This window comes from Artibeus jamaicensis, unplaced genomic scaffold (assembly GCF_021234435.1).
Source record: "Artibeus jamaicensis isolate MK-2021 breed Jamaican fruit bat unplaced genomic scaffold, CSHL_Jam_final contig_402, whole genome shotgun sequence".
Lineage (NCBI taxonomy): Eukaryota > Metazoa > Chordata > Mammalia > Chiroptera > Phyllostomidae > Artibeus > Artibeus jamaicensis.
In genome coordinates this window covers 9,191,845-9,206,769 of record NW_026521818.1, presented here as the reverse complement: position 1 = coordinate 9,206,769, position 14,925 = coordinate 9,191,845, and the positions used below count along the sequence as shown (strand labels likewise).

The 14,925-nt window shown below is 34.0% G+C and overlaps 1 protein-coding gene and 1 pseudogene across 2 annotated transcripts in view; one reads left to right on the top strand and one right to left on the bottom strand.

The window, feature by feature from the left end:
- Positions 1-14,925, bottom strand: part of AP3S1 (adaptor related protein complex 3 subunit sigma 1) — an 80,076-nt gene that overhangs the window by 37,019 nt on the left and 28,132 nt on the right. For both annotated transcript variants that reach the window (XM_037141786.2, XM_053665277.1), the window contains exon 3: positions 12,865-12,976. In XM_037141786.2, coding sequence (XP_036997681.1) covers positions 12,865-12,976 — 112 coding nt within the window. The remainder of the gene's footprint in view (positions 1-12,864; positions 12,977-14,925) is intronic.
- On the top strand, positions 9,718-10,034 carry LOC128627445 (cytochrome c-like; annotated as a pseudogene).

The window sequence follows — 14,925 nt, the reverse complement described above, 5'->3', positions numbered from 1 at the left end:
AAGAAGAAAACAAAAGCTTTAAGTTTTATTTTTCATGTTTGGACTGATCTGTCCAGAACTGATTTTTGTGTATGGTATGAGGTGGTCCTCCTAAATTTAAAACCGTTATTAGAGTTATTAATCAGAATAAAGTTGCCAGTATACCTTTTACTTTTTCATGCTTAGTTTTTTCAATTTCAGTGGTTTGACTGCCCATATGTTAGTATAGGCAGCTAAGTTAGTCCAGGAAGGGAGCAAATGGAATTGGACATTAAGACTGACTCACTAGGAAGCCACAGCATTCACGGTCCCCAAGGGACAGTAGCATCTTCTAACAAGCAATTTAATTCCTGAAGCAGGCAGGAAGAATTGGCTACCAGCCATTCGCTGGGATTACTGATGAAGGAATAAAAACAGCAGGGCAAATTCCTTAGCTAGACCACAAGTAGTAGAAGCTAAAATGACAGGGGCCTGCGGGGGGGTGGCGTCAGTGCATGCACAATGGGAACTAGATGGTGAGACAAAACTTTGAGGCATGCGCAGTAGGAGCCAAAATGGCGACATAGAGGGGTGGGGTTTAGCCTGAAAAACCTGGGATAGAGAGAAGTTTGGTTAGGGGAAGAGCTCAGCACAAGCCCTCCAAAGAATTAGGAAAGGAACTGATTAGTATGAAAAGCCTGCTCTCTCCCAAGCCCCAGATGATATAGTCAAAGCTTAACAAAGGCCTGGCTTGGTAGCATGAACACACGTTCGCTCCTCCATTCTTGCACTGTCTCTCTGGAGCTCAGCATTGGTTGCAGGCCAAGCACAGCCTTCGCAGCAATGTGCAGATGGAGAAATGAGACACAGAAGTTCTGCAACTCTGGGATACGGTCTTTCTCGGCCTACTTAGGGCAAGTGTAGGCCCGAGGCCGCAAAAGCTGGACTTTTCTCACAGTGGTTCGGAGGTGAACTATGTGACCACGGATGAGGCACGGGCAGCTAAAAAGTCCTTTAATTTTGCTCTAATAGATCTTACCACTACACCTGATCCTCCTGTGTGGGTCCCTGAAGTGCTTTTCTTGTGACTCTGTGGGAGAACCCTATTTCCACTGGCAACACATATATTGTAGCCATCCTTTTTTAACCATCAGAAGATGATTATCTTGGTGAAAATACTGTCTAAATAGTTTCACTTCATTTACTTTTATCTTAACAATTTAGTTAAATTATTTAAAGTGATCAGCATAATGCTTGTAACACATCTAATAAATGGAAGCCAGTATTATTTATTTGTATGTTCAAAACATGTGTTTACAAAATGAAAATAAAAAGAGAATTCTAATACAGCTGATAAATACAGATATAAAAGCAAGGTAAGTACACACTGAGACTGTCAAGGCTTTGTGATTTGCTTTTTAACTTAGAAAAAATGTTGTCAATATTTAAAACTGAACAATACCACCTATGAAAAATGTGAATACTCAAAAAAATAGTCATAATTGACTAAAAGCAAAATGTCATAATTATTGAAGTACATGTTCTTAATTTAGGAAAATAATTACAAAGAATTAATGCACTCAAATGTGAAATTTGGTTTAAAAAAAATAAAAGACCCTCTTCAAAAAACTTTCCATTACTTTTCTTTAGCTTTAGCAAAATTATTTAATATAATTAGAAATGTAGTGCCCATAAGATACACTCTGCCCATCTGGTACATAGACAACACCAATACAAAACTAATAATCTATAAACTGAAGTAAAAAAAAAACAAAACAAATTAATGGGCCTTGGGAATTCTAGCTTAACAACAAAATAATAAAGTTGCTGTTGCACTATATTTCACAAGATTTTTTAAAAAGAAAAAAAAAGTAGTGAATGGTAAATAGCACCCTCTTGTGTTTCATTTTAAAAGTAATACAAAGTTTAAAGTTAATTGTAATATAATGTTACCTACTAAATAGCTAGTCATTAATCTCTGGACTCAAGGAATTCAAAAGCTAGTGGGAGAAAAACTCATTTTTATTTACTAAGAAAACTATCTTAAATTTTCCTTAAATAATATATAGTTTTCCAAAAATACATAGCGATTTAACTCTTAAGTTTCAGTTTCTTCATTTGGGCATAATCATAGCACTTATACTATAGAGTTGTTTTAGTGATTAAATGAATATAAAGCGCTAAGAACAGTGTCTCACCAAAAAAAGGTACTCCATATGTGTTAGCTAGGAGTATAATACTACACATATATAAGGAAATAAAAATTTGCATTGGGTTAAAAAAAAAAGATGCCATAAAGTAATATCGCTTAAAAGATTCTATATAAAATATGCAATTCCTTTCAGAATGAATCAATCCTACTGTTTCTAATCTATTAAATGAAGTACATAAATGTTAAATTGACATGTTATGGGAAAGAAAAAGTCTTAAGCCCAAGACAGTAGGCATAAATTCAAGAATACTAAAAATATGCTAAATGATCCAAAAAATGTTTTCTTAGTCAGCAGCATGATGTTCTAAAGACATCACTGGTTTAGCTCAAACCAGGAATAAAAAAAAAAAAACACTAAAAATGTGCCAATAAAGCTGGGGAAGACAGACTCCACTTAAAATCAGACCAATTACACTTTTGAGGAAAAACTATGAATACAGCCTAGGTACATTCTCCAATATATACCAATAATTGTAATATTCAGAGCCTTTAATGTATAGTGTTTAAGGTGTATATATAACACTCAACTCAGCATGTGACTGGATTCTGGACTAGATTTGCAATAAACCTGATGTGGACACTAATGTGCCAATGATGATAATCTTAGTAAAAATAGAAATAGTTACTGTCCATTTACAGATATTAAACTTTGAATTTTAATATGAAGAAATTGAGTTGATGAAAGGACTTCCTGTCTTCTATATTTATATCATAATGATTCTGAAAGAGATTATATCAATGATTCTTTTTGTGTGACTTAGTTCTCTTAATTAATGCATTGTTATTATTCCAAGTGCTTTTTTTGTTTTTTTAAATAATTTTTTAAAAGATTTTATTTATTTATCTTTAGAGGGGAAGGGAAGGAGAGAAGGAGAGAAATATTAATGTATGGTTGCCTCTCATGGGTACCCCACTGGGAACTGGCCTGCAACCCAGGCATGTGCCCTAAGAATTGAACTGTGATCCTTTGATTCGCAGGTCCATGCTCAATCCACTGAGCTACACCAGCCAGGGCTGTTCCAAGCGCTTTAAATAAATTATTTTATTTAACCTTTCACAGTAACCCCATAAAGCAGGTACTTTTATTAGCAACCATTTGCAGAAGAGTAATCTAAAGCAAAAAGTTAACTACTGACACAGTTATGTAGTAGGGCTTTTATTAAATTCCAGAAAGTCTTATTGCAGAACTCACATTCTTATTTACTAGGAATAATCCTTCCAACAACAATAAAAAAAATGTACTTCATTTTTAATGTAGTAAAAAGAGACTATTTAGAAAATATGGAAAATATGAAAAAGTTAAAGCAAATTTTTAACTTCTAATATTTCTACCACCCACATTAACAAAGTATTGTACAAAACAAAGACTGTACTATAGGGTATTTAATTACATTGTAACCTGGCCATTAAAGTGACTTAATACGACTTGTGTACTGGATTTAGAAGTCTAAGAAGAACAGGATCTTTAAGTTTCTAAGGCTAATATATCAAATATTAATTTAAAAAATGAGCCCTGGCTGGTGTAGCTCAGTGGATTGAGCATGGGCCTGCGAACCAGACAATCGCGGTTCGATTCCCAGTCAGGGCACATGCCTGGGTTGCAGACCAGTTCCCTGCAGGCCAGTTCCCAGCAGGGGACACACGAAAGGCAACCATACATTGATGTTTCTCTCCCTCTCTCCTTCCCTTCCCCTCTAAAGATAAATAAATAAAAATATTTTAAAAATGAAAGTAGCCTCTATTTCTTTCTCTGCATAAAAGCTAATCTTGAGAATATTTTCTAAAATATACTTACATAAATTATTAGAACTATATTTAAACTTCCAAGCAAAAGTTGATTTTAAAAATGGTATTTGGCCTTGAAAGACATTCTATCTTTAATTAAACATGGTACACTTGATGTTTTGAACAGTGAATTAAAACAAAGTTTTCCCTCATAGAATTTCAACTAATAAATATAGAAGTCATAATGGAAAAATATCACCATTTGGCAAATAACACCATAATAATTCTTTCAGGCAAGAATTATCAATAGATGTTAAAATTAATGGCCCAAAAAAAAAGACTAGAAAAAGGATATTTATATAGTTTCAAGTTTATTGCTCACAAAACTTTAAGCACAAAGGGAAAATAGAAGTTACAATAAACCTGACAGGCATCATTTTTACCAAGAAATCAGAATAAATATTGTTAAGTAATGGGACAAAATGACACCATACCTCCTGATATGATGCATTAAAAGGGAAGTAACATTGCTTCTGGGGTATTTCTTGCCAAAAATACAAAAATATGATTTAATTATTAAGAAACACCAAACTAATCCAAACTGAGAAATATTCTACACAATAACTATCCAGTACTCATAAAAGAATCAAGGTATAAAAGACAGGAATAAAAGACAAAAACAAAGAACTATTGCAGAGTAAAAAAAAGACTTAGAAGATAGAAAAATGAATGCACTATGTGAACTGAATTGAGCTCTGAATGAAAACAATGACATTAATGGAACCATTGGCAAATTTTGTGTATAGTCTGTAGATTAGATGATATAGTACTGTATCAACATTAATTTCCTTTAGTTATATGGAAGATGTTAAATTTGGGGAATCTAGGTGAATACAGGATAGGGAGAAGAATTCTTTGTATTGTATTTGCCATTATTTTGTTAATCTGAAATAATTTCAACATGAAAATTAAAAAAATAATTTTTAAAGAACCAAAAAACTGAATATGCAAGTTCAAAGGGCACGCTCCTCTTCTACATCCAATTCCTTCCTGAAAACCTACCATTCTACACTGAAAATAAAGAATTCACCTTAAGGAGAAACACCATAACTGAGTTGTTTCCTCTCTTTCAAACCTACTTTTAAGGGGAAAAATTAAATTTTAAGTTGCTTCTGGCTCCAAAATTCTAACTTTAAGCACCTGAGTCCCAAAATACTTCCTTTACCACTATGAAGTAAATAATAACAATGTCATTCTAGGCCCTATGCTAACTGCTTTACATACTTTAGTTCTAATTCTTACAACAATGTTGGCAAGGTAGGTAAAAACATCAGCATTTACAAACAAGAAAATTGAGGATGGATAAGGCTAAGTAATTCACTCAAAGTTATGCCACCGTTAGATGACAGACCCAACATTTAACCATCTGACTCCAAACACCAATTCGATACTATGATGCCTCCCAAGACGACTGCCAAGAGGTCAACAAACATGTAAACTAGAATAATAAGTGCCACCAAATTTAATACCAGGATTTATCATAAAGAAACAGTACTTTAAATAACAGAAAAGTAATTTTTATATTTCTAATTATTGGAAATTAGACTTCTCAACAAGAAAATAAAATAGGAAAAAAATCTTAAAAATACTGAGTCAGCCTAGGAGTGTTTAATTCAATTGTTTACAGAAAAATTTTTTTGCTTTCCACACAAATATAAGAAACAACTCACTGAAAACTAAAAGTTTTAATATTCTGATAATACAGCATAGTATAGCAAGTAGAATTTTCTTAAAAGGATCCTAGTCACTCACTCTGGATTGCCTGGAAAATAAGACAACTGGGCCAGGGCTTTAGCAGGAGGAACTGTGCTACAAGTTATGTTCCCCCATGGGATCAGGGGTTTATTGCCTCTCACAAACTCCCAATAAGTGAGTGGCAACCTCCCACAATCCCCCAAGTTCTAGTCAGCTGAGTTTCCCAGATAATTCTTAAAAACAAGTGGCACATAAACCTATATAGGCTGAAACTTAACTAGTGTATATGTCACCCCACTGACAAGGGTGCTTTCATGCCTACCCGTATAGTAAAAGAGAGCAATAATGTGGGGTGGGATGGGGTGAGGCCTCCCTTGGCACATAATTCCATTACGTAGCACCTACCTCACATAATTTCCTATGTAATACTAGGAAGATCAGGGAATCTTTCTTCACCTAAGTATTCCTGGCTTACAAGAATTCCCAATTAAATCTATTCCTTATCACATAACTTGGCCACCATACAGAATTCATCCTAAGCCATCATACATATACAAAATAAAAAGATCCACAAATTCTTATAAAAGTGAAAAAGTTAAAAGAACTTCTTTATCTAATTCAGTTTGTATACTAATAATACTTTATATGCCTTCCTCATAAACATAGGCCTTAATGATGTTAGCTAAGACCACTAATTACTATTATGTCAGTCATTTAGCCATGAGCTTCATGTATAATATCTTTTTTAATGTCTGCGCCTATTGTTCTAGGAGTTAGTATTATTATTATCCCCATTTTTCAGACGAAATTACTAGGGTCAAAGAGATTGAACTTGCCCAGCCAGTACAAAGCAGAGCTAGCTCTCTTTTATTCACTGACCTTTCAAACAACCTGATGGGGTCTGTAGGCAGCATATTAACACAGTCATACTTTACAAGTGAAAAAAAATTGAAGGTCTATAGAGATTAAGAGATATGGTCAACCACATACTAAATTAGCATTAACAGCCATAAGTAAAATAATTTCATAAAAGCTAGCCAAACACTTGTAACATGATAATGACAAATGCTATACATGTAACCCTAGTTTTTACGTGTATTCTAACAACATGGCAAAAACACACCTTACTATACCTAAAGAAAAGTTTAGCTGTTAGTTCTCAACTATTTCTAAACTACAACTGATGGTGATATAATTGCTCTATGTGGTACAGAAAACAATGACAGAATTAGGAATTATCTAGTGAACTTCTATGTCTCCATTATCAGCTTGACATAACAAATTAATTGAGGACAATACGACTGCTTATAAATAACTCAAACAACTAACATTAATATTTAATGAACTTCTATTCTCACTCTGTAAATATTTTAACAGTCTCAGTGAAGATATGCTACAACAGAAAAGACTCTTAAAAAAGCTTTGAGTCCTGGCTGGTGTGGCTCAGTGGCTTGAGTGCCAGCCTGACAACCAAAAGGTCACCAGTTCGATTCACAAACAGGGCACACTCCTGGGTTGCTGCCAGGTCCCCAGATGGGGGGTGTAAGAGGCAACCAACTGAAGTTTCTCTCACATATTGATGTTTTTCTCCCTCTCTTTCTCCCTCCTTCCCCCTTTCTCTAAAGATGAATAAAATGTTTTTTAAAAAGTGCTTCGATCACTGCCCTGGCTGGTGTAGCTCAGTGGATTGAGCACGGGCCTGCGAACCAGACAATCGTGGTTCAATCCCCAGTCAGGGCACATGCCGGGGTTGCAGGCCAGTTCCCTACAGGCCACTTCCCAGCAGGGGATACATGAAAGGCAACCATACATTGATGTTTCTCTCCCTCTCTCCTTCCCTTCCCCTCTAAAGATAAATAAATAAAATCTTTAAAAAAAAAGAAAAAGAAAAAGTGCTTCGATCGACTCTGAAATTTTCTTATATGGCAGTCAACATCACACTAAAATAGTATACATCAGAAACAAAAAAGAATCACCTTTTTGCCCCAACTTATAGAAATTTTAAAAAGGAACATAAGAGAAGCTGATTATTCAATTGGGTGACGTAAGGAATTTACTAACAATGACTTATCTCAGATTTTATAAAATATATAGTCAAATCCAAACAACACTCATGTCTTATAAACATGAAATCTTTGCATAAAAATATGCTTCTGTGATCATTTCAATGGTAATTTTTAATATTCAAAATGCCACAGCATATATTTAGTAATTATATGTTGATGCTTGTTAAGCTTTCTCAATCTGTTCTCTAAAGAATATGCAAAACCAAGAGGTTATGATCCAAACTCTCTTGGTTTATAACTTTCCACATTTACTTTTTACATTACACTTGCCTATTTCAAAAGTACAGTCTGGACAACATAAGAAAATCAGTTATAAATAAGTTCTGAATAGCTGTTTTATGAAAGAAGCAGAAACAATAAGCTATTTCTTTCCATATTAGTTCACTCGATGTTTTTAAAGTGACTGATTCATGCATGAGCATTCCCTCGTGATAATCTTAATGCAATACAATTATGTGAAGTACATTTTTTTATTCTCAGTTATTTTTTAATTTTAATGGAGTATCACAAATGGAAAGTACAAAACATTAAGTGTATACAAAGCTTAATGATTTTCACAAATTAAATACATCAATGCAACCAGCACTAAGATAAAAAAAATTGTTCTTGCATAGCAACCACTATATTTTATTTTTCTAGCTAACTCTTCTCTTTCTAATTAACCTTTGGATTTTTGTTGTCATTTATTTTACAAACAATGCTAAATGTTAGGCATTAAATATTCATTCATTCAACAATTATCTGCCGAGGACCTACTATGTTGCCTGTACCTTTGTATACACTGGAAACAAGTAAGTGAACAAAATAAACAAAAATCCTAACCCACATGCAGCTTGTATTCTTGTAAGGCTCAATGATAATAAACTATATAAAATCAGTTAAATATATGGTATATTAAATGATGATAAGTACTAAGAAAAAGGGTAATAAGCAGGAAAGGAATTAGAAAATATCAAAGAGAAGGACTAAAAAATATTGTATCAATAAAGTGACATCTGGGTCAAGACCTGAAAGAATAATGGAGTTAGCCATGGAAATATCAAATGGAAAAACAAGCTAAGTAGAAGATTAGCAAATACAAAGGATCTGAGGTAGAAGCATGCCTAATATGTTTGAGGAACAGCAAGGATGGCCAGTGTGGGTAGAACAAAAGGGAAAGAAGTAGAAAACAAAATAAGATAAATAGTAGGGTATGGGGAGGGGAGTCAAATTATGTGGGGCTTCATGGGTCATCTGTAAGGAATTCCGCCTTTACTCTGAGTGAGATGAAAAGCCACTGAAGCATTCAGAATGGAAGAGTGTAAGACTTGACATATTTCAATATCACTTTGGTTGCTTTACTGAGATAAGACCAAAGGGAAAGACAGTGGAAGCAGAAACATCAGTCAGGAAACTAATGTAAGAACCCAGACAAGAGCTGGTGGTGGCTTGGATCAATATACTAGCAATGCAGAGAGTGGTAAGTGGTCATACTCTGTATATCCAACAGGATTTGCCAAAGAAAAAGAGGTAGGAAAGGTTAGGAAACTGAAATAAATCAACTACAGAAGTAGACAAGTAAGGTGTTCTAAAAGGCAAGTGAAGAAAATATTTCATGAAGAACAGACTGGTAAACATTCTTAATCAAATAAAGGAGGACTGAAAAGAACCTTTGGATCAGTAACCGTGGAGCTGAAAACCTGATGGGAATGTGTTCAAGACAAAATAGGAAAAGAAAAAACTGAGACATTGTATACAGATATCTTAAAAGTTTTTGCAGTAAATAGGGGGAAGAAATGAGAGAGTGGCTGGAGAAGGAAATAGAGACAGGACCTTTTTTTTTAAGATGGGAAAAGTATTACAGATTAGTGGAAATGATCTAGCAAGAAAGAAAAAATGGGAGCGATTTCAATTGCACCAACACCAGTATATAGGCATGGATCAGTGTGTCCTTTGACTTAGAGCAGGATGTCCAGCTTTTGAGCTGGAACCTGTGTCATGGGCAATAAGAGTGACTTAAACATGGGTGATGCTGAGAAAGGCAAGATTTTTGTTTAGAAGTGTGCCCAGTGCCATCATGTGAAAAAGAGAGGCAAGCACAAGAATGGGCCAAATCACCAAGGTTTATTTGTGAGAAAGACAGGTTGCGCGCCCCTGGATTTTCTTACATGGACGCCTACAAAAACAAATGTATCACCTGGGGAGGGCTTACACTGATGGAGCATTTGGAGAATCCCAAGAAACACATCTCTAGAACAAAAATGATCTCTGATGCATTAAGAAAGAGTGCAGAAAGGGAAGACTTGATAACTTATCTCAAAAAAGCTACTTATCAGTAACAGGCACTGACTTATTACAACAAATATCTCATGACCTTTTTATGCGTATCACATTTAAATTGATCTCACACCATAATTCAGATCATGAACAGCTAACAGAACATTTCTTTTGAGTAGTCCTGATTAAAATAAGATTGGCTTATAGTTAAATGAATATGATCAGCTTTTTGAACTTTGATGGTAATTTCTGTTAAGCAAGTGCTATCACTGTTTTCCCCTTCCAAAAATATGATTGGACTTGATTTGTAACATTTAACTTTTCACAAAGATGGTGAATACCATCTCAATACCAATACGAGACTGGTTTTATATTTAAATTTATATAACTGGTTATACCAATATATTTAAATACTGAGGAAATCCTTTCACTGTCTCTTAAAACAGCAAGACTCGCTTGTGGTTCAAGTTGTGTTCATTAGCCTGTTACAAGACACTGTTACAAGACAAGGGCTAATGATAAGCTGGAAGAGTCCATTTTATCTTTTTGTCCCTAATGATGCCAATTTAATTAAAATTCCCTGTAGCTAAACTGTTGCCTTTTACTTAATCAAAGACATTTCAGTGTGGTTTATATATAATATGAAAGTAAGAATATTTAACACTTCTCACATTTTATAGGTGATCTATAGGATCAGATGCTTTTAAAAATTCAGCATGACTATACATAGTAGCAAACTTTGCTTGTGAATTCTTTAAGTCAGATTAAGTTACAATTCAGGATTCTCTTGAACAAGCTATTCAAAAACAACTAGAATTACTGTATATATGTGGTAATGGTACTTTCCCAACTCACTAGAAGGATTAAAGTAGAAGAGACTAGATCAACACAAAATTGCAAATTAATGTGTGTATAGGACATAAGATAATTAAAAATGCAATCACAGATAGATAAATAAATAAATAAAAACAGGAAAAATAACACGGGGAGAGCTGATTGGAAATTAAGAGAAAACTAACATATAAGTGGGCAAACTGGCCTTAGCTAGGAGTATAGTGAGTTCACCTTTCGTAGAAGACAGAGTAGATACAGTACGTGGACACAGATGTATAGTCTTTAGAAGCTTTCTGATCAATTTTCTCAGTGAACTGAGAAGCAAAATGCTAGAAATGCTAGAGACTTAAAGAGAGAGGAGAATGTATCAGTAGTTGTCTAGAGTATGGAACAGTGAATAGACCAGGGAATTATTGTAATATTACTGGGTAGTATTAAGGACTCACTGAGACTAGGGATCATGAGTTTAGAGTGAAGCCAGTAAGTATGGTTATAGTTTTTTCCCCAAGTATGTTCAGATATATAGGTACAGGGAAGGAGCTGAGTATATATAAGGTAATGATTATCATAACTGACCACAGAATTTAAGCTGGGTAAGGAAAGTAAAGACATCAGGGAGATCAGGAACAGTGAAAAAAAATTTAAGACTTAAGATCACAACAGGCTCAAAGAACTGTTGGTGTAACAGAAATTGTGTTATGAAAGATAAAAAGTGGCAAAGAGTATAAATTGTGAAATTGAAATGATGGAGAAATTGAAGTTTGAACAAAGACAAGATCTAGAAATGAGTAGTGAGGTGGGGTAAAGGGCAAAATTCATTGAAGAGGAATTCCACATCTGATGACACCAGTGTACTAGAAAAATTGTCCACATGAACACTGAAATCACAAGCAGTACTGAAGTGAAGGCAGTGAATAACTCTAAATGAGTCTCCCGTTTCTGTACATGTGAGCAGACTTACTGGCTGCCTTTATTGTGGACTGTCTTCTCAAGCAAGCTTGTCTAGCAAACGACCTTGGAAAATAGAGTGTCTCCTTCCACAGCAAAGGATAGGTTTACCCTTAGAAAATATACTCATCCTCCACTTCAAGGGCAGACATGCTTAGTGCCCATTAAAAAAGATTCCAGTTCACTAAGCTTGTGGTTCCTCTGCTATTACTTAATCTGCTGTGTATAAAGGTACTGCATGGCCCTTTTCAAGTCACACTTTGGAAATTGTAACTTGAGGACCCAGTGTAAGCAAAGGCTGTTCTTCAGCAACTGCTTTTGCTGTTAAGAATGAAGTCCTTTGTTTCTGGCCCAGAAATCTCTTGTTTTCTGCAAGGATCCATGAAATTGTGGTAGTTAACTTATTAGTTTGCAGGCATGGTAATATCTCAGACCCTTGAAAGTTTTTCACAGAATCTCCAATTAATGAAAGGTGGGAATAAAAGATTACTGCAATGGGATGGGTAGAAGGTGGTATAGTTTGATAACCTGAGATAAAGCTTGGAGATGTTCTTAACAAGAAAGAAAAAAAAGGAGATAATGGTCTAGAAAAAGCAAGGAAAACACCTCCAGGCTCAATGGTGTAAAGAAAGCATGACAGAAATCTGCTACCACTGGAGAGGGTTGCATGTAATGTCATCAGGGAAACCAGAGCAAAAAGGTGACAGTTATATTAGGAAAAGAGGTTGAAGAATAAGAGGAATTTGCTGATGAGTGACCCTGAGCTCCAGGGACATTATGAAACATCATCAGAAGACAGAGAGGAGTGGGTTTTGAGGTCAAATTTGAATATACCCAGTAAGAGATCCATTAAGTCTTGGGCTTCTTGTGGTGACTTATGTGAACAAGAATAAAGGAGCATGATGAAATTAGCTTTGATTAGTCTTCATCAGAGTAAGCTAGTCTACGTGTGTTTTCATCCCTCCTCCCTCTTTACCCACCCAATATCTACTATGGAACACTTCATTTCTTACAAAATAAAAAATCATTTTAGAAAATTTACAACATGCAAGTTTTTAAAAATATAAATGCCAAAATTGTTATTTAAGATAGAGGCAAATGTTAACTTACTTGAATTAGATCTAAAATGCCAAGTTCACTTTCTGAAGAATCCACACAGAAGACAAAATATAATGTTGCATAATGTCTATAAATCAGTTTGTTGTCAGATCCTCCAATTAATCTAAATGACAAAACAAACAATTGGAACATTATAAGAACAAAATAAAAAACATTTTCATTAGCTAAAGCAAACTGATAATTGGCTTAAAACCTTTTTATAAAATGAAAGGTAATATTTAATGGCATTGCATTCAAGCAAACTTGTATCAGAGACTAAGTAAATTAAGATGGTTGTTTTCTTCAAAAATGTTAAGTAAAAGATGCTGGTGCTTAATTTTAATTCATTCTTTTATTAAACTATTGACTGAGTACCTACTATGTGTCAGGCACTGATAGTAAATAAGGAGCAATAAACAAATAAGGAAAAATTATCAGAGTGGAAAGCACTAGAAAGATAATCAAAATGGGACAATACCACATTGGTAGATTTGTTACTTCAGATTAGATGTTAAGAGTGACATTTAGGCCAAGATCTAATGATAATGAGCCAGCCGGGACAAAATTTACAGAAGAGCATTTCAGGCAGAGGTAACAACTATAACAGAAAGGCCATTTCATCAGGAATAAAACATGGATGCTAAGGGAAGAAAAAGACAGCCTGCACACAAAGAAAGATTAGTAAGCAATGTAGTCAGGCTTTACTTCATCTAAAATCAGCAATTTAGCAGTTGTCTTAAACTTTTGCTTGTCTCTGTTTTAAAAGAAGATGATCAAACTTATAAAAAATTTTAAATGGCTATTAACATTATTAAAAGAAAATAAAGATGTTAATATGGCAAAAATGTATTTTGCCTTTAAGCTATAATTTCATCTTTAAACTATAGTACAATAATGACAAATACTGATACAAATTCTTGTATGGAATGTAATACACAATACAAAACCACAGAATTTTGGAAATCCTCTTAGTTCAAATACATCATTTTACATAGGTTAAAAACTGAGGTATTAATACAAAAATTTAAGTTACCTGTTCAGGAAAACCAACATGTTAGTGACAAAACTAGGACAAAACCAGATGTGCAGCCTCATCTCTGGTGCAATATTTGCCTTCCACTTCTTATAAGATTGGAAAAGAATGATCACAAAGTCAACCCATAATTTCTAGTTTAAACAGTGCCCCAGTTAGATCAATCGAGTTCTTGCACATCTATCACATGCAGTGCACTATGCTGGCTGGTAAGTTTCTTACGAGATAAAAGATTAAGAGGCTGATAGGAAGGGAAGTAATAGTAATGGCAAAGACAACTAAACTATAAATGTTTAAGAGAAATAAGAAAAATACAATTAAAATATAAAAACAGAAAGCAGGTACACCTGTCTCAACTATAAATTGGAAGCCCTGATTAATGGAAAAATTAACAAACATTTTATCAATTTAAGTGCAGCATGATATAACCTTTTGTGAAGTGAAAGTAAACTTTCTACCTGATAAAAAGTAATTTATGTTCAGTAAAAATAACTTTGCTACTTTCTATTTTTCACACTATGCATCGTACACCTTAAAATACAAAAGTGTAGTTTCTCTAACCTGTGATTATTCATGAGATTCAGTTATAGTTTAGTTTTTGAATTATCATTGAGAAAATATCTTGCTAAGAAAATTAATTATATAAATGTGGGAACATTTATAAAACAGTGCAAATTATTTTCGTGAAACCCATTAATTTAAAAGTATTTATAATAGTTGGCAAGTTAATTATAAGTAGTTTTATTTTTGAAATTATTTTCATTGAAACATATTTGACACATAATACTATATGAATTGTAGGTAATTATTAATCATTTAAAATAGAAAATTAGCTCACTTCTAACCTATCTATATACAACATGTCTATACATATACATGTACACACACACAAGACACATATTTGAAAAGCAGACTTCGGTCTTGTTTATAATGACAAAATAAAGAATGTAATCTAACATTTAACAAACAGATCTATTCACTCTACACGCAAGGAATAACATGTAGTCATTATAAAGAATAAGTTGCTCTAGATATGTTTA